Source organism: Hemiscyllium ocellatum, chromosome 22 (genome assembly GCF_020745735.1).
Source record: "Hemiscyllium ocellatum isolate sHemOce1 chromosome 22, sHemOce1.pat.X.cur, whole genome shotgun sequence".
Lineage (NCBI taxonomy): Eukaryota > Metazoa > Chordata > Chondrichthyes > Orectolobiformes > Hemiscylliidae > Hemiscyllium > Hemiscyllium ocellatum.
The window spans coordinates 58,087,184-58,102,350 of NC_083422.1; the positions used below are offsets into that span (position 1 = coordinate 58,087,184).

The 15,167-nt window shown below is 42.2% G+C and overlaps 1 protein-coding gene across 1 annotated transcript in view; it reads left to right on the forward strand.

Annotated features, from left to right (window-relative positions):
* The window catches only part of cfap58 (cilia and flagella associated protein 58), a 206,828-nt gene that overhangs the window by 117,178 nt on the left and 74,483 nt on the right, over positions 1-15,167 (forward strand). The window contains exon 18 of the mRNA XM_060842287.1: positions 8,183-8,316. Within this exon, the coding sequence (XP_060698270.1) occupies positions 8,183-8,316 (134 nt within the window). The remainder of the gene's footprint in view (positions 1-8,182; positions 8,317-15,167) is intronic.

The window sequence follows — 15,167 nt, forward strand, 5'->3', positions numbered from 1 at the left end:
TATTGTCGAGAGTGTGGTGCTGGAAAAGGACAGCAGGTCAGGCAGCATCCGAGGAGTAGGAGAATCGACATTTTGGGCAAAAGCCCTTCATCAGCACAACATGCTTGACTCTAATCTCCAGCATCTGCAGTGCTCACTTTCACCTTGTGGTAATACTGTTTAACTGTGCTCTTTCTATCCCATGTCTCCTTTCATGACATTTGTAATTCATATCATGGTGCTGTTTTATTGCCACGAAGCTGGCCTCATGACATTCTTTATGTCTGTACCTTGACTAATGCCAACCACGAGATTGATTGTAGAGGCTGCACTTAAGAATGAATTTCTCCTTATTTTCTGCCATGGGTCAATCTCTGGGTAGCCGCCTGATGCCTGTATCACTTACATGACGGAATTGAACACAGATGACGATGAACTATGTGATCATACTAGTCTATCAAATTGTATTTCGACCTTACCCAACTAAATTATTGACGAAGATTTCAGAATCATTTATTGCAATTCAAACTTTTTGTTTTTCATGGGATGGGAGTGACACTGGCGAGGCCAGAATTTAGTTCCCAAGTCCACACCTTTAATGGTTTATTACAGAATTTTGGAGGATAGCAAAAGTCAACTCCATTGCTGTGGGTCCAGAGTTAAAAATAGACAGACCTGGTAAGGACTAGAGACAAAAGTAGATGGGCAATCCAAAGTAGATAGGCAGGAGGCTGGAAGAACACAGCAAGGCAGGCAGCATCAGGTGGTGGAGAAGTTGACATTTCGGGTGTAACTCTTCTTAGAGTCATAGAGTAATAGAGATGCACAGCATGGAAACAGACCCTTTGGTCCAACCTGTTCATGCCAACCAGATATTCAAAACCCAATCTAGTCCCACTTGCCAGCACCCGGCCCATAAACCTCCAAACCCTTCCTATTCATATACCCATCCAAATGCCTCTTAAATGTTGCAATTGTACCAGCCTCCACCACTTCCTCTGGCAGCTCATTCCATACACGTACCACCCTCTGTGTGAAGAATTTGCCCCTTAGGTCTCTTTTATATCTTTCCCCTCTCACCCTAAACCCATGCCCTCTAGTTCTGGATTCCCCCACCCTAGGGAAAAGATTTTGTCTATTTACCCTATTCATGCCCCTCATAATTTTGTAAGCCTCTATAAGGTCACCCCTCAGCCTCTGACACTCCAGGGAAAACAGCCCCAGCCTGTTCAGCCTGTCCCTATAGCTCAGATTCTCCAACCCTGGCAACATCCTTGTAAATCTTTTCTGAACCCTTTCAAGTTTCACAACATCTTTCCGATAGGCTGGAGACCAGAATTGCATGCAATATTCCAACAGCAGCCCTGGCTTGTCCTTACCACCCTTCTTAAACAGTGGCACCACGTTAGCCAACCTCCAGTCTTCCGGCTGGATGATCAATGTGACTATTGATGATACAAATGTCTCAGCAAGAGGCCCAGCAATCACTTCTCTAGCTTCCCACAGAGTTCTAGGGTACACATGATCAGGCCCTGGGGATTTATCCACCTTTACCCATTTCAAGACATCTAGCACTACCTCCTCTGTAATATGAACATTTTGCAAGATGTCACCATCTATTTCCCTACAGTCTATACCTTCCATATCCTTTTCCACAGTAAATACTAATGCAAAATACTCATTTAGTATCTCCCCCATTTTCTGCGGCTCCACACAAAGGCCGCCTTGCTCATTTTTGGGGGGGGGGGGGGCGTTGGGAATGTGATAGATGGAAGGAGGTTAAGGTGAGGGTGATAGGCCGGAGAGGTCGGGATGAAGATTGCAGGTCAAGGAGGTGGTACTGAGTCCGAGGGTTGGGACTGAGATAACCGTCCCCACCCCTTCTCCAGCCTATCACCCTCACCTTAACCTCCTTCCACCTATTGCATTCCCAACACCACTCCCCTAAGCCCCTCCTCCCTACCTTTTATCTTAGCCTGCTTGGCACACCCTCCTCATTTCTGAAGAAGGGCTCATGCCCAAAACGTCGATTCTCCTGCTCCTTGGATGCTGCCTGACCTGCTATGCTTTTCCAGCAACACATTTTCAGCTCTGATCTCCAGCATCTGCAGTCCTCACTTTCATCTTTGAGGGGCCCTATTCTCTCCCGAGTTACCCTTTTGTCCTTAATGTATTTGTAAAAACCCTTTGGATTCCCCTTAATTCTATTTGCCAAAGCTATTTCCTGTCCCTTTTTGCCCTCCTGATTTCCCTCTTAAGTATACTCCTGCTTCCTTTACACTCTTTAGCATTAGATTGGATTAGATTACTTACAGTGTGGAAACAGGCCCTTCGGCCCAACAAGTCCACACCGACCCGCCGAAGCGCAACCCACTCATACCCCCACACTTACCCCTTACCTAACACTACAGGCAATTTAGCATGGCCAATTCACCTGACCCGCACATCTTTGGACTGTGGGAGGAAACCGGAGCACCCGGAGGAAACCCACGCAGACACGGGGAGAATGTGCAAACTCCACACAGTCAGTCGCCTGAGTTGGGAATTGAACCCGTGTCTCTGGCGCTGTGAGGCAGCAGTGCTAACCACTGTGCCACCGTGCCGCCCACTCTTCTCAGGATTCACTCGATCTATCCTGTCTATTCCTTTCATATGCTTCCTTCTTTTTCTTCACCAAACCCTCAATTTCTTTACTCATCCAGCATTCCCTATACCTACGAGCCTTTCCTTTCACCCTGACAGGAATATACTTTCTCTGGATTCTCGTTATCTCATTCCCGAAGGCTTCCGATTTTCCAGCTGTCCCTTTACCTGCGAACATCTGCCCACAGTCAGCTTTCAAAGGTTCTTGCCTAATACCGTCAAAATTGGCCTTTCGCCAATTTAGAACTTCAACTTTTAGACTCAGGGTGGGTAGGGGGGAGCTGCAGATAAAGGGGGGTCTCTGGGACAGGGTGGTGAAGTTGGGATAGCTGAATACAGGTAGAGTGTACAACTGATTGGTCAATGGGAGGAATGAATCCAGTTGGTGGTAGGGAGCAGTGGAAATAATGAGGAGGGGGTGCGAAGGGAGTCAGCGGATGGGGAGGGAGGATATTTGAAATTGGAGAACTCAATGTTGAGTCCTCCGGGCTGTAGGCGGAAGATGAGGTGTTGTTCCTCCAATTTGCTGTTTAGTTGTTGCAGCACTGGAGGAGGTCAAGGATGGTCATGTCGTAAAGGGAGTGGGAAGGGGAATTAAAATGGGCGGTGACTGGAAGGTCCAGTCAGCCCCTGCCGGCCTGGCTGAGATGCTCGGTGAATTGTTCCCTAAGTTTACCTTTGCTCTCCCCTATGGAGAGAAGACCACATCAGGAGTACCTGATGCAGTAAACTAGGTTGGAAGAGAGGCAGGTGAACCTCAGTCTCATCTGGAAGGAGTGTTTGGGGCCCTGGATGGAGATGGGGGTGGTGTTTTTCTGGGAAGGGGTGCGGGGGGGAGGGGTGTGTGGTAAGGTGGAGGGGTAAGATGCATTGTGAGGGTGGACGGGTGAGGAGGAAGAGCTGGTTTGCTGGCTGGCTGCAGGTCAGCAGCTCTGCCACGTCATCCTCTCCCCACCCCTGTCTGCCTTCCGCGAGGACTGTTCCATTCACCAATCCTTGGTTTGTGTTACTCTCCCCACCAACAACCCCCCTCCCCCCCACCCCCAAACCCCAGAAACCTTCCCCTGCAACTGGAAAAGATGCAAAATCCAACGGTACACCACCCCCTCACTTCCATCCAGGGCCCCATACACTCCTTCCAGGTGAGACAGAGACCTGCCTCTCTTCCAACCTCATTTACTGCATCAGGTGCTCCCAATATGGTCTTCTCTACATCGGGTAGACCGAACGTAAACCTAGCTAATGGTTCACTGGGCATCATAACTGGGCTGGCAGGGGCTGACTGGACCTCCCAGTCGCTGACCATTTTAATTCCCCTTCCCACTCCCTTTCTAACGTGATCATCCCTGGCCTTCTCCATTGCCAAAACAAACCACAGCACCTATTGGAGGAATAACACCTCATCTTTCACCTGGGCAGCCTACAGCCTGAAGGACTCAACATTGACTTCTCCAATTTCAAATAACCTCTGTCCCCATCCCCCGACTCCCTTCCCAGCCCCTCCCTTTCCCTTCCACTGCCACCTGCCACCAACCGATTCATTCCTCCCATTGATGAACCAGGCCATACCCTCTACCTGTCTTCAGCTATCCCCAGTTCACCACCCTGACCCTGCCACCCCTTTATCTGCTGCTTAAACCGACCCACCCCCAGTCCTGAAGAAAGGTTACACCCGAAATGTTGACTTCTCCACCTCCTGATGTTGCCTGGCTTGCTGTGTTCTTCCAGCCTCCTGTCTGTCTATTCTGACCTGCTAAGGATGGCAGATTTCCTTTTCTAGAGGACATCAGTTGATGGGTTTTGATGACAATCCACTTGTTTTTGTGGTGACCATCACTAGCACAAGTATTTTATTCCATGTTTGTTGAATTGATTGATTGATGGGATTTGAACTCATATGCTTCCAGATCATTAGGTCTCTGGATTGGAGTCCAATAAAAAACACTTTGATATCCCATTCTTCAAATGATACTTGAACCAGTGAGTTAGGTATATCAGCTTAAGCATTTAGAATCCAGTCCCAAATTGTAGAAAGCCAAAGATGCATATGCATAATTTTAATTCAGGGAAAATGAATTAGTACTCACAACTTGAAGGATGGGTCTGTCAAGAAGTAGGATAGAGAGTGAGACGGTAACCTCTGTCATTGAGACCCTGATGGTTTGCCCCACTGTCACTGCATTATTCCTTCTACTCTGCTGGCCCTGATTTATTAGTGAAATAATGAAAAAGCTGCTTGCTGTGTTGTTGACCTTTCATTCTGTCTTGTTCCACAGCCAACTTTTAGACAACTATTTAGATTGAAAATTGTGCTACTATTAATTGGAGGTCAAGGAGCCAGACATCCTAATGTTAATTAAATTATTTTATCCATTACTTTTCCTATTAGTCTAAGGTCTATATATTTGGATGAAAGAGGGTTTTTAAAAGAAAAAGCATTGGGAGTGGTTTGTGCATTGACATTATAAGAATGACAAAGTAGCTTTGCTTGACCTTCAATCTATACAGGACATCTTTCCAAGCATGATAAAGGGCTGCGATCATGCCAGATAACCTGTAAGGGTCCAGAGAAGCAGCTCATTTTCTTTCTAGCGACGATGATGGAGGATTACTATGTGATAGCAATCTGAAATCATTGACATAAAAAAGCACAAGTGGAGCTGGTATTGAAAAGGAGATTCATTCTACCACTTCACAAGATACATTTCTTTTCCATCTCATAACCTTTACCAAAGCAAAATTGAGTTTTTAATGTTATAAATCAGAGTTTAAGGGCCCCAGAACATTTGATATTCTTGTAATACCCTTTTCTAGATTGAATCTTATCTTTAGTATAGAAATTCTGCTTCTGTCATGAAACTGTTAAGTGTAACACTTGAAGCCAATTTAATTTGTAGCATTGATTTAAATGCTGAAGTTTTCAACATTAATGTCTGTTGCCGCAATGGCTGATCTATGACTCTCTAGAGGCATTAACCTGCACGTGACACACTGGAGGTTTGAAACATATTGGATGTGTGTCCAGCATGCTTGTGAAATAATAATCAAAGGTGCAGTTTATCATTAGGGATGGAAAGAGAAGCTGAAAATACTGGAGATGCCACAACAGAGGGTAGAGAAAATATTCAGGCGATTGTCTGTCATCTGAAAGAGTGAAGATAGGTTAACGTTTTGGATTGCTAACCTGCATTAGAATTTGTATCCTGCTGCTTTCCCTTCTGTTTTAGAATGGTGACTCAGTCTTATTGCTATGAATTTAGGATATTTAGAATATTAGAGTACAAATGATTAACACATTTGTAAGTAAGAAGATTATCTGCTATTTTAATAGAGGTGCTAATCTATTTAAAGTAAACAGTAAAATGTGGTTCAACGGAAGCTTAGGGATGGGAGTGGGCCATACAGCTGTTTGAGCTCGTTCCACCATTCAGTTAGATTGTAGCTGATCTGGACATCATGTCATTGGATTAACCAAACTTACAGCAATCTTTGAAGAGCATTTGTCACAACATTTATCTTTCTAATGTCTTTTCACTTACTAAATTAAGACGAGCTCAAATGTATAATATAGTACTTTACATTTCTTTCAAAACCTGGTCAGTGTCAGTAACTCCTACCATCCAGTTCCACTGATGCTGTCATTGACACTTAAGCTTGGAATAAACTTATTCAGCTACAAATGACAGGGAAGAAATATAAAAGAATTTAAGAAGGCTACTTCCGGCTGCAGATTGGAACTGAAGGAAGCAGCACTGATCATTAATGTTGACCAGCCTCCTTCCAAGCTAAAAGTTGCTTCATTGTAGAATATAACGTACACAATTCACCCACAGTACTTAGCTATATGAGTCAGCCTAATTGAAATATCATGCTCAAAGCTGTCTAATATTGTGTAAGAATCTCATTGTCATTGCATCACCAACAAGAGGTATGGGTAGTGATTGGCACATCATTCCTGGACAGTCTAAAGCGTGGCATTTTGGTTTAGACAGATTTATTGACAGCTTCATTGAAGACTTGAAATGAGTGCATTGTTTACCAGTCAACCTGAGATGAAGCTAAACCTGTAGAGAACTTGTCAGACTTATCGACATTACTGTTGATTCTTATTTAGTTAAATGTCGACATTTGCCTGGAGTCTTCCTTTCATGTTGGCCAGCAAAGTAATTTTCTGTCCGTCCTGAGTTTTAGCAAGATGGCATTTATGCACACAGAGGCTCTGCAGTCTTCCGTTACATCTTGCACCTGTTAAAACAGAATAATTGATGTGAAGTGTTTGTTTTTATGCAGCAGTTTCCATCAGGGGAGTGATGTGCACTTTACTCCTGCCTCAGTTGACCAGTAGGTGATGCTGTAGGAATCGTAGTGTTCTGGAAATGAGCGCATAAGTGTACATTATATAATCTGTCACAGGAATTCATCCAGCTGAAAGTCTCATATTTGTTACATAACACAATGCACTCAATGCATCACTGTGGAGTTTATAGTGATACAGTAGTAAATTTCTGCCTGTTTTGCAGATGTTTCTCTAAAAAACCTCCTGAGCAACCTCTGCTCACTGACCTTTCCTGTCCTCAAATGCCTGCATTGCATTTATGGTTATTCAGGGGAGAATTATATTTTCACAAAGTTTTAAGTCTGTAGAGTTAATCTTTCACTGTGTAGATACAAAGACTATTTCCACTCAAAGGAATAAGCCTTTTTCTTTAATCGTAAAAATCAAAGTGGGTTTGAACAAATTTCTCACTCACTTTCCTGCCATCCAGAAAACAGGAATTGAAGTTCTCTGAAAATATAATTAGAGGAGAAAACAATTCCTCCCTCTTTCTCATTTGAAATGGAAGCTTGCATTTGGATGATCAAGTAACTCTCTGCAAAAAATTCTGATGGAAAGACACCAAATCAAAATAATGAAGCCACCTTAATAGGTAGCTCGTGAGACAATGTGCACATCAGAAAATGTGAAAACATCTGATTCTTGGGTATCTTTTTCAAAAAAACCAACTTGTCCTGCATTGTGTAGAATAGGATTCTTTTGGGTGGTATACTTGGTGCTGGAACTGTGTAGTTTAAACTACTACATTTCTTTGTCAAAAGGGGCAGATCTTTGATGATTTGGGCCCCACGTTTAGATCATGGATACATAGTTGCTGATTCATGGGTTTGTTGATAAAAGAATGCTATGCAAGCATGGAGTTTATGGTGGAGAAACATGTTTGTCACCTGTACTATAATACCTCAGCCACCTTCTAAAGAGTTTAAACTGAAGCTGACTGTGATACATCTTTGCTTTTTGTGATATTTTAATCACTTGCAACCTCTGATGAGTTTTGAAGCACCTAAGATACTGCACAATGTTTTCAACTTCTGATTGTCATTGTTTATTGGTGATTAATATAATGCCTCATATTGAGTAGACAGATGCAAGTTAATTGCAATTGTTATTTCAAAATAGCCTTGACACAACCTTCTATAACAATTGATAATCATTTGAAGAAATGAAGCCACAAGTTAATTATTTGTTACTGTCATGATCTTTTATTCAATTTTATTTTGATAGGCCTTGACTTCAGAGTTGAACATGTTTGAATCACAGAGTCAGGAGTACAAGTATGAGATTGAGCGTCTAGCCCAGGAACTGCAGAATATCAAAAAGAAGTATCACAATCAGAAACGCAAGGAACAGCTGGCTAAGTATGAAATATTAAGCAATTATGAACAAACTGGCAAGGTTACACTTCCTTAGAGAACTGTTAGCTCCTGAGGAAGGTAGTGGTACTTTTACCAGACATTCCAAGGTTAGCAACCCAAGTTTATCTATAAAGAAAATAAGGTATTTATTTTGAACCTTCATAACTTATACAGTGTACCCATGCTAAGCTAGAGCCATATTTTGGGTTATCTAATATGTAGCTTCATTTTATTGGCTTTTCCTCATTTCTGATGGTTTATCTTTGGAGAGTGACAGGAGAGCAAAATACATTACTACCCAATCTCATTACTCCACCTGCAGAGAGAATAAAGGAGAGAAGGAATTAGGGTGGCCAGCTTTAATTATCTGGGCTATTGGTGTGGATAGTAAAATAGGTCATTGCTGATCATGCACCATATTGTTGAATTCATTTCTTGTTTATTTCTTGGAATTAAATCATTACCAGTCACAATGCCCTTACCATTTATTGTGAACATCCATTGTTTTCCTTCTTAAAAACAAATTTTCCTATTTTTATAATTTACTTCCTCTTTATTTTCCTTTAAGAATAGTTGCAGCAATACTTTGTGCCGAGGAATTGATAATGTAATTGTTGCTGTTAAGTTGTATAATAAGTTGACAGCTATCTGGTAGTTCCACTTAGGCTTACTATTCACCCTCAAAGAAAAGAAAATTAGAAAGTAATTTAACACCTTCACAACCTCAGGCCATCCCAAGGCATTTTATAGCCAATGAAATAAACAAAACCTCAAAATGTTAACTCTGTTTCTCTCTCAATAATTGCTGCCAAACCTGCTGGGTTTCTCCAGCAATTTCTGTGTTTGTTTGTTTCAGATCTCCAGTATACACAGGCCTTTGTTCTGTTATAGCCAATAAAATTCAGCTTTGAAGAGAAAAGCTTGAGCTTTCTACCATTTTAAATCCTTCTGATGCCCCATCTTTCTGCAAGGATTGTGATAGTGGCTTCTGTTCAAGACAAAACGCTCCTTTACCAACTGAAGGCATTACATACTAATGCCCATGCACTAATCCCTGAGAGTCTTGGTGTTCATCAAGTTTAGAAAATCACCCTTGTTTGTAAGTTGAAGCAGTAAGGAATGACGAGTTGAATGCATCAGGTTTGTCAGACAAGTTCAGTTCTTTTGTTCACTCACGATAGTGAAAAGTGGAAATCTTTGGTTGACATTTTTCTATGCCTGTCTAAGCCTGGAGGTTCTTCATGTGGGCAAAATTGCCACCCCTCTAAATATACTTGCAAAAATTAGCATATTTACATTTTTGCCCAAGCAAGTAAAATCTTGTATTTATATAGCTAGAAACTTTCACAATCTTTGGGCATCCCATGGCACTTCGTTGCTAATAAAGTTATTTTAAAATATCAGCAGCATTTCAACACTGGAAATAAGGCAGCCAGATATGCACACAAAATCTCACAAACCGAAATGAGATAGTGACGAGATGGTCAGTTTTCTTAATGCTGTTGTTTGAGGAGTGGGCACTGGTGAGGAATATACCTTGGAATCTTGATGCCCCCCCCCCCACCCCGCCCCCGTGAGAGCACAGGCAGAGTTTTATTTTAATGCCTCACCTGGAAAATTGCACCTCCAACAGCGTAGCACTCTCACAGTACTGCACTGAAGTATCAGCCTACATTTTGTGCTCAGGTTTATGGAGTGGGGTTTGAATCCATGAACTTCTGACTTATAGTTCAATACATTACTAACTGAACCACAACTGACAATCTAAGATGGATGCTTGCCCCTTCTCTCAATTTACCCCTCAATTTCTCAACGAGCTTCTAAACATCATTGAGTGGAACTGGGTTTAAAAAAAAACAAATCACAATATGAGACTTAGTAAGTCTCACTTTTTGTTAGTTCAGCATATTAATAAAGCTATACAATGAGGTAGCTCATTACCTAATGGTTACATCAAAGGGCCTGTTGAAGATTTTGAATTTGAATGGCAGGATAGGCAGAACTTTCTAACAATATTTTGGTTATATTCTACAGCAAACATTATTCTTTAGTGTTAATTTATCCTAAACACTCATTTATATCAGGGCCTGTACTATGCTATGTTCTATGTTCTATATCAGTTAACTGTTATTTGGGAATCTATATTATGGTTCTGTGAACAAATGGAATCAGTTTTGTGCAATAATATTGTATTTATTTATATGTTTACTGTATGTCTGCCTTTTGAACACTCGAGATTTTCATCCATAATGTATTTACCTTTCACATAGAGCCTATGTGTGAAATTAACATTTGGTTATGAGAAAATAACCTATAGCTATACTTTCCACAGGGCTTTAAGGTTAGCATTTCTTCAGTAATGGTCTGAAATGATAGAAAAAGAGTGAAGTATAGTAACAGCATCTGCTTCTGATATTAGTGCTTTTCAATGTGTTCCATCATTTCTAATTATTTCGTTAAAATAAATTGAGGGGAAAGTAAAGATGGCACTGCATGCGATTGCAGTAGCCTATTAACACCTTGTTAATGATATTTCATGAGAAAATGATGGATATTTCCAGTGAGGAGAAATAATAATCAGATAGTTTGTGCACTGAGCTGAGGTTAATTGGATGACGTGATTGAGCAGAAGGTGATGCATGGTCATTTCTGAAATGGATAAAATGCCCGCTTAACTATTCTGCAGTGTCTTGCAAAAAGTAACAGGTAGCAGCTTAGCAGCACTGACTTCACCGAAGTTGCTTCATCAGTGACCCCCTCTCCATCATAAGGTCAGGAATGTGATATTTGTTGATTGAACTGTTCAGTTCTATTTGGAACTCCTCAGTTAATGAAGCAGTCTGTGACTGCATGCAGCAAGACCTGGAATTAGTTAACTTGGACTGACAAGTGGGTGAGTACCATTTCCAACACACAAATACTAGGCAGCAACCATCTCCAAAATGAGAACTAATTTAAAAGGTTTTTGATTAAGTACCTGCATTGCTATAATCTGCAGGCCATTGGACCAAATGCTGGAACCATGGAATCCCTACAGTGTCGAAACAGGCCATTCGGCCCATCAAGTCCACACTGACCCTTCAAAGAGCATTCCACCCAGACCCATCCTCCATCCTTTACCTGTGACCCTGCATTTTCCATGTCTAACCAACTGAGCATACGCATCTATGAACTCAATGGGCAAGTAAGTGTGGCCAATCCACCCTAACCTGCACAGGTTTTGACTGTGGGAGAAAACCGGAGCACCCAGAAGAAACCCACGCAGGAAGAACGTGCAAACTCCACACAGACAGTCACTCAAGGTTGGATTTGAACCCAGGTCCTGGCACTGTGAGGCAGCAGCACTAACTACTGAGCCAATGTGCTGCCCTGATTAGGTGGGATTAGGCTGAGAGGTGCACCTTTTCTGGGCAGTGCAGACTTATGGACTAAGTAACTCTGATTCTAAGAGAAATTTGAAGAAATTCTTTCTCCTTGAAGTTTAATGACACTGCTACCATCGAATCCACCATGCTCAACATTCTGGAGCTCCACTCACCTCCTGACTCTTCAAAACCTTTCCATCATCTACAATATATATGTTTGGACTGAGATTGAATAGTTTCCACTTGCCTGGGTAAATGCAACTTCAACAACACTCAAGAAAATTGGCATGCCAACAAAGCAGTGTATTGGATTGACACCCCAGCTATCACCTTAAAGATTCACTCCCTTCTCCTCATGGTACAACTTGCTAAGGCTTCTTTGACAGCACTCACAACCTGTACAACGAGTAGAGCATGTCTGACAGGTGCCTGGGAGAACTACCACCTCCAAGTCACTCTCCACCCTGTTTTGCAAAACTGTCACAAATCTCTTATTGGCCCAGGATAAAAAAAAAAATCCTGGAACCCTCTACTTGACAGCACTGTGGTAGTACATCACACAGACTTCAGCATTTCAAAAAGATAGCTAACTACCACCTTCTCAAGAGGGAATTAGATTGAAGCAACATGCACTGTCATTGCCAACACACATTCATCCCATCAATGAACAAATCAAATGGCCACACCAAACACAAATTGCCTTGGAAAGCTGTGAAGGAGGAGTCTTTCTTCATTGGGTGGAGATGCTGAGCCTAATGAAGTTTAGGACTGGCTCTGACATCGAATTTCCTGCTCCTTGGATGGTGCCTGACCTGCTGCGCTTTTCCAGCAACACATTTTCAGCTCTGACTAATCTGTACCAGTTGCTGAATGAAGAACTGCAGAAACAGTTAGCTAAGGATGCAACAATTCTTCAGGCAGTTTGGATCAGCACCACGATCAACATATAAGTCACAGGAAATGGCACCACAGGGACATCACATTATATCAGCTGTTAGACTGTGGCCAGCTGAATCAAGGATGGCACTGCTGTTGCAGTCTTTACATGAAGTTCAGCAATGACTATATACTAAAATTAAATAACAGCACTAATTATTTTAAATATTTGGTTCTCCTAAGGTGTAGAATGATTGACTCGTTCAGCAATATGTACAATAACCAATCTTCCTTTTGGACATTGGAGTGAGAGGGCACCATACCACCCCCTGTTTGAATAGTGTAAAGGAAGTCATGCTCTGTCATCCTGTGTTATGGTTAAAACTTGAAGCAGGCCATGATCCCTGAAGCAAAGGAAGATTTAATGGCTGTCTACCTTTAATATTGACAGTGTTGTGCTACCCTAGCAGATGTTATCTTTGTGCAATTTTCACAGTATGGCAGAGAACAAATAATTGGTGCTCATGTGCAGACATCATTCAACCTGCACTTGAGTATGTCTACTATAGGGATAGGTTAGATGAACCCTATATTGCACCCAGCTTAAAAGCCAATGGGCACAGGTACTGTAGTGGACTCATGTGTGGAACAGCAAATCAAAAGTACTGATGCAAATGGTGGATAATGCCAGCAGGAGCAAAATTTGTCCAAATGTGATGCAAATAGTTTGCATCAATATTTACTGTGGGAAAGAATATGGAAGATATAGACTGTAGGGAAATAGATGGTGACATCTTGCAAAATGTCCAGATTACAGAGGAAGAAGTGCTTGAAACGGTTAAAAGTGGATAAATCCCCAGGACCTGATCAGGTGTACCCTAGAAATCTGTGGGAAGCTAGAGAAGTGATTGCTGGGCCTCTTGATGGGATATTTGTATCATTGATAGTCACAGGTGAGGTGCCGGAAGACTGGAGGTTGGCAAACATGGTGCCACTGTTTAAGAAGGGCAGTAAGGACAAGCCAGGGAACTATAGACCAGTGAGCCTGACCTTGGTGGTGGGCAAGTTGTTGAAGGGAATCTGAGGGACAGGATGTACGTGTATTTGGAAAGGCAAGGACTGATTCGGGATAGTCATCATGGCTTTGTGCGTGGGAAATCATGTCTCACAAACTTGATTGAGTTTTTTAAAGAAGTAACAAAGAAGATTGATGAAGGCAGAGCAGTAGATGTGATCTATATGGACTTCAGTAAGGCGTTCGATAAGGTTCCCCACGGGAGACTGATTAGCAAGGTTAGATCTCATGGGATACAGGGAGAACTAGCCATTTGGATACAAAACTGGCTCAAAGGTAGAAGACAGAGGGTGGTGGTGGAGGGTTGTTTTTCAGACTGGAGTCCTGTGACCAGTCAAATGCCGCAAGGATTGGTGCTGGGTCCTCTACTTTTTGTCATTTACATAAATGATTTGGATGCGAGCATAAGAGGTACAGTTAGTAAGTTTGCAGATGACACCAAGCTTGGAGATGTAGTGGACAGCAAAGAGGGTTACCTCAGATTACAACAGGATCTTGACCAGATGGGCCAATGGGCTGAGAAGTTTATTTCAGATAAATGCGAGGTACTTCATTTTGGGAAAGCAAATCTTAGCAGGACGTATACACTTAATGGAAAGTCCTAGGGAGTGTTACTGAAGAAAGAGACCTTGGAGTGCAGGTTCATAGCTCCTTGAAAGTGGAATCGCAGATAGATAGGATAGTGAAGAAAGTGGTTGGTATGCTTCCTTTATTGGTCAGAGTATTGAGTACAGGAGTTGGGAGGTCATGTTGGTTAGGCCACTGTTGGAATATTGTGTGCAGTTCTGGTCTCCTTCCTATCGGAAAGATGTTGTGAAGCTTGAAAGGGTTCAGAAAAGATTTACAAAGATGTTGCCAGGATTGGAAGATCTGAGCTGCAGGGAGAGACTGAACAAGCTGGGGCTGTTTTCCCTGGAGATCGGAGGCTGAGGGGTGACCTTATAGAGGTTTACAAAATTATGAGGGCATGGATAGGATAAATAGACAAAGTCTTTTCCCTGGGGTCGGGGAGTCCAGAACTAGAGGGCACAGGTTTAGGGTGAGAGGGGAAAGATATAAAAGAGACCTAAGGGGCAACATTTGCATGCAGAGGGTGCTATGTGTATGGAATGAACTGCCAGAGGAAGTGGTGGAGGCTGGTACAAATGCAACATTTAAGAGGCATTTCGATGGGCATATGAATAGGAAGGGTTTGGAGGGATCTGAGTCGGGTGCTGACAGGTGGGACAAGATTGGGTTGGGATATCTGGTCGGCATGGACAGGTTGGACCGAAGGGTTTGTTTCCATGCTGCACATCTCTATAACTCTAATAGCTTTGGAAGGGTACCGTAACTCCACTTTAGACATTGCCCCAATGATTATAATAACAATGGCTCTAACCAGACTCATCTACTGACAAATTGAAATTTGCTTCATTTGTTCCATATTTGAAACTTGGCAGTCCCAGCTGAAAATATTTACCTTGTTCATATTAAATTTCTTATTTAAAAAGAAATTGGAGTCCACATGCAGCTGTTGTCAATGTAGATCTCAAAAT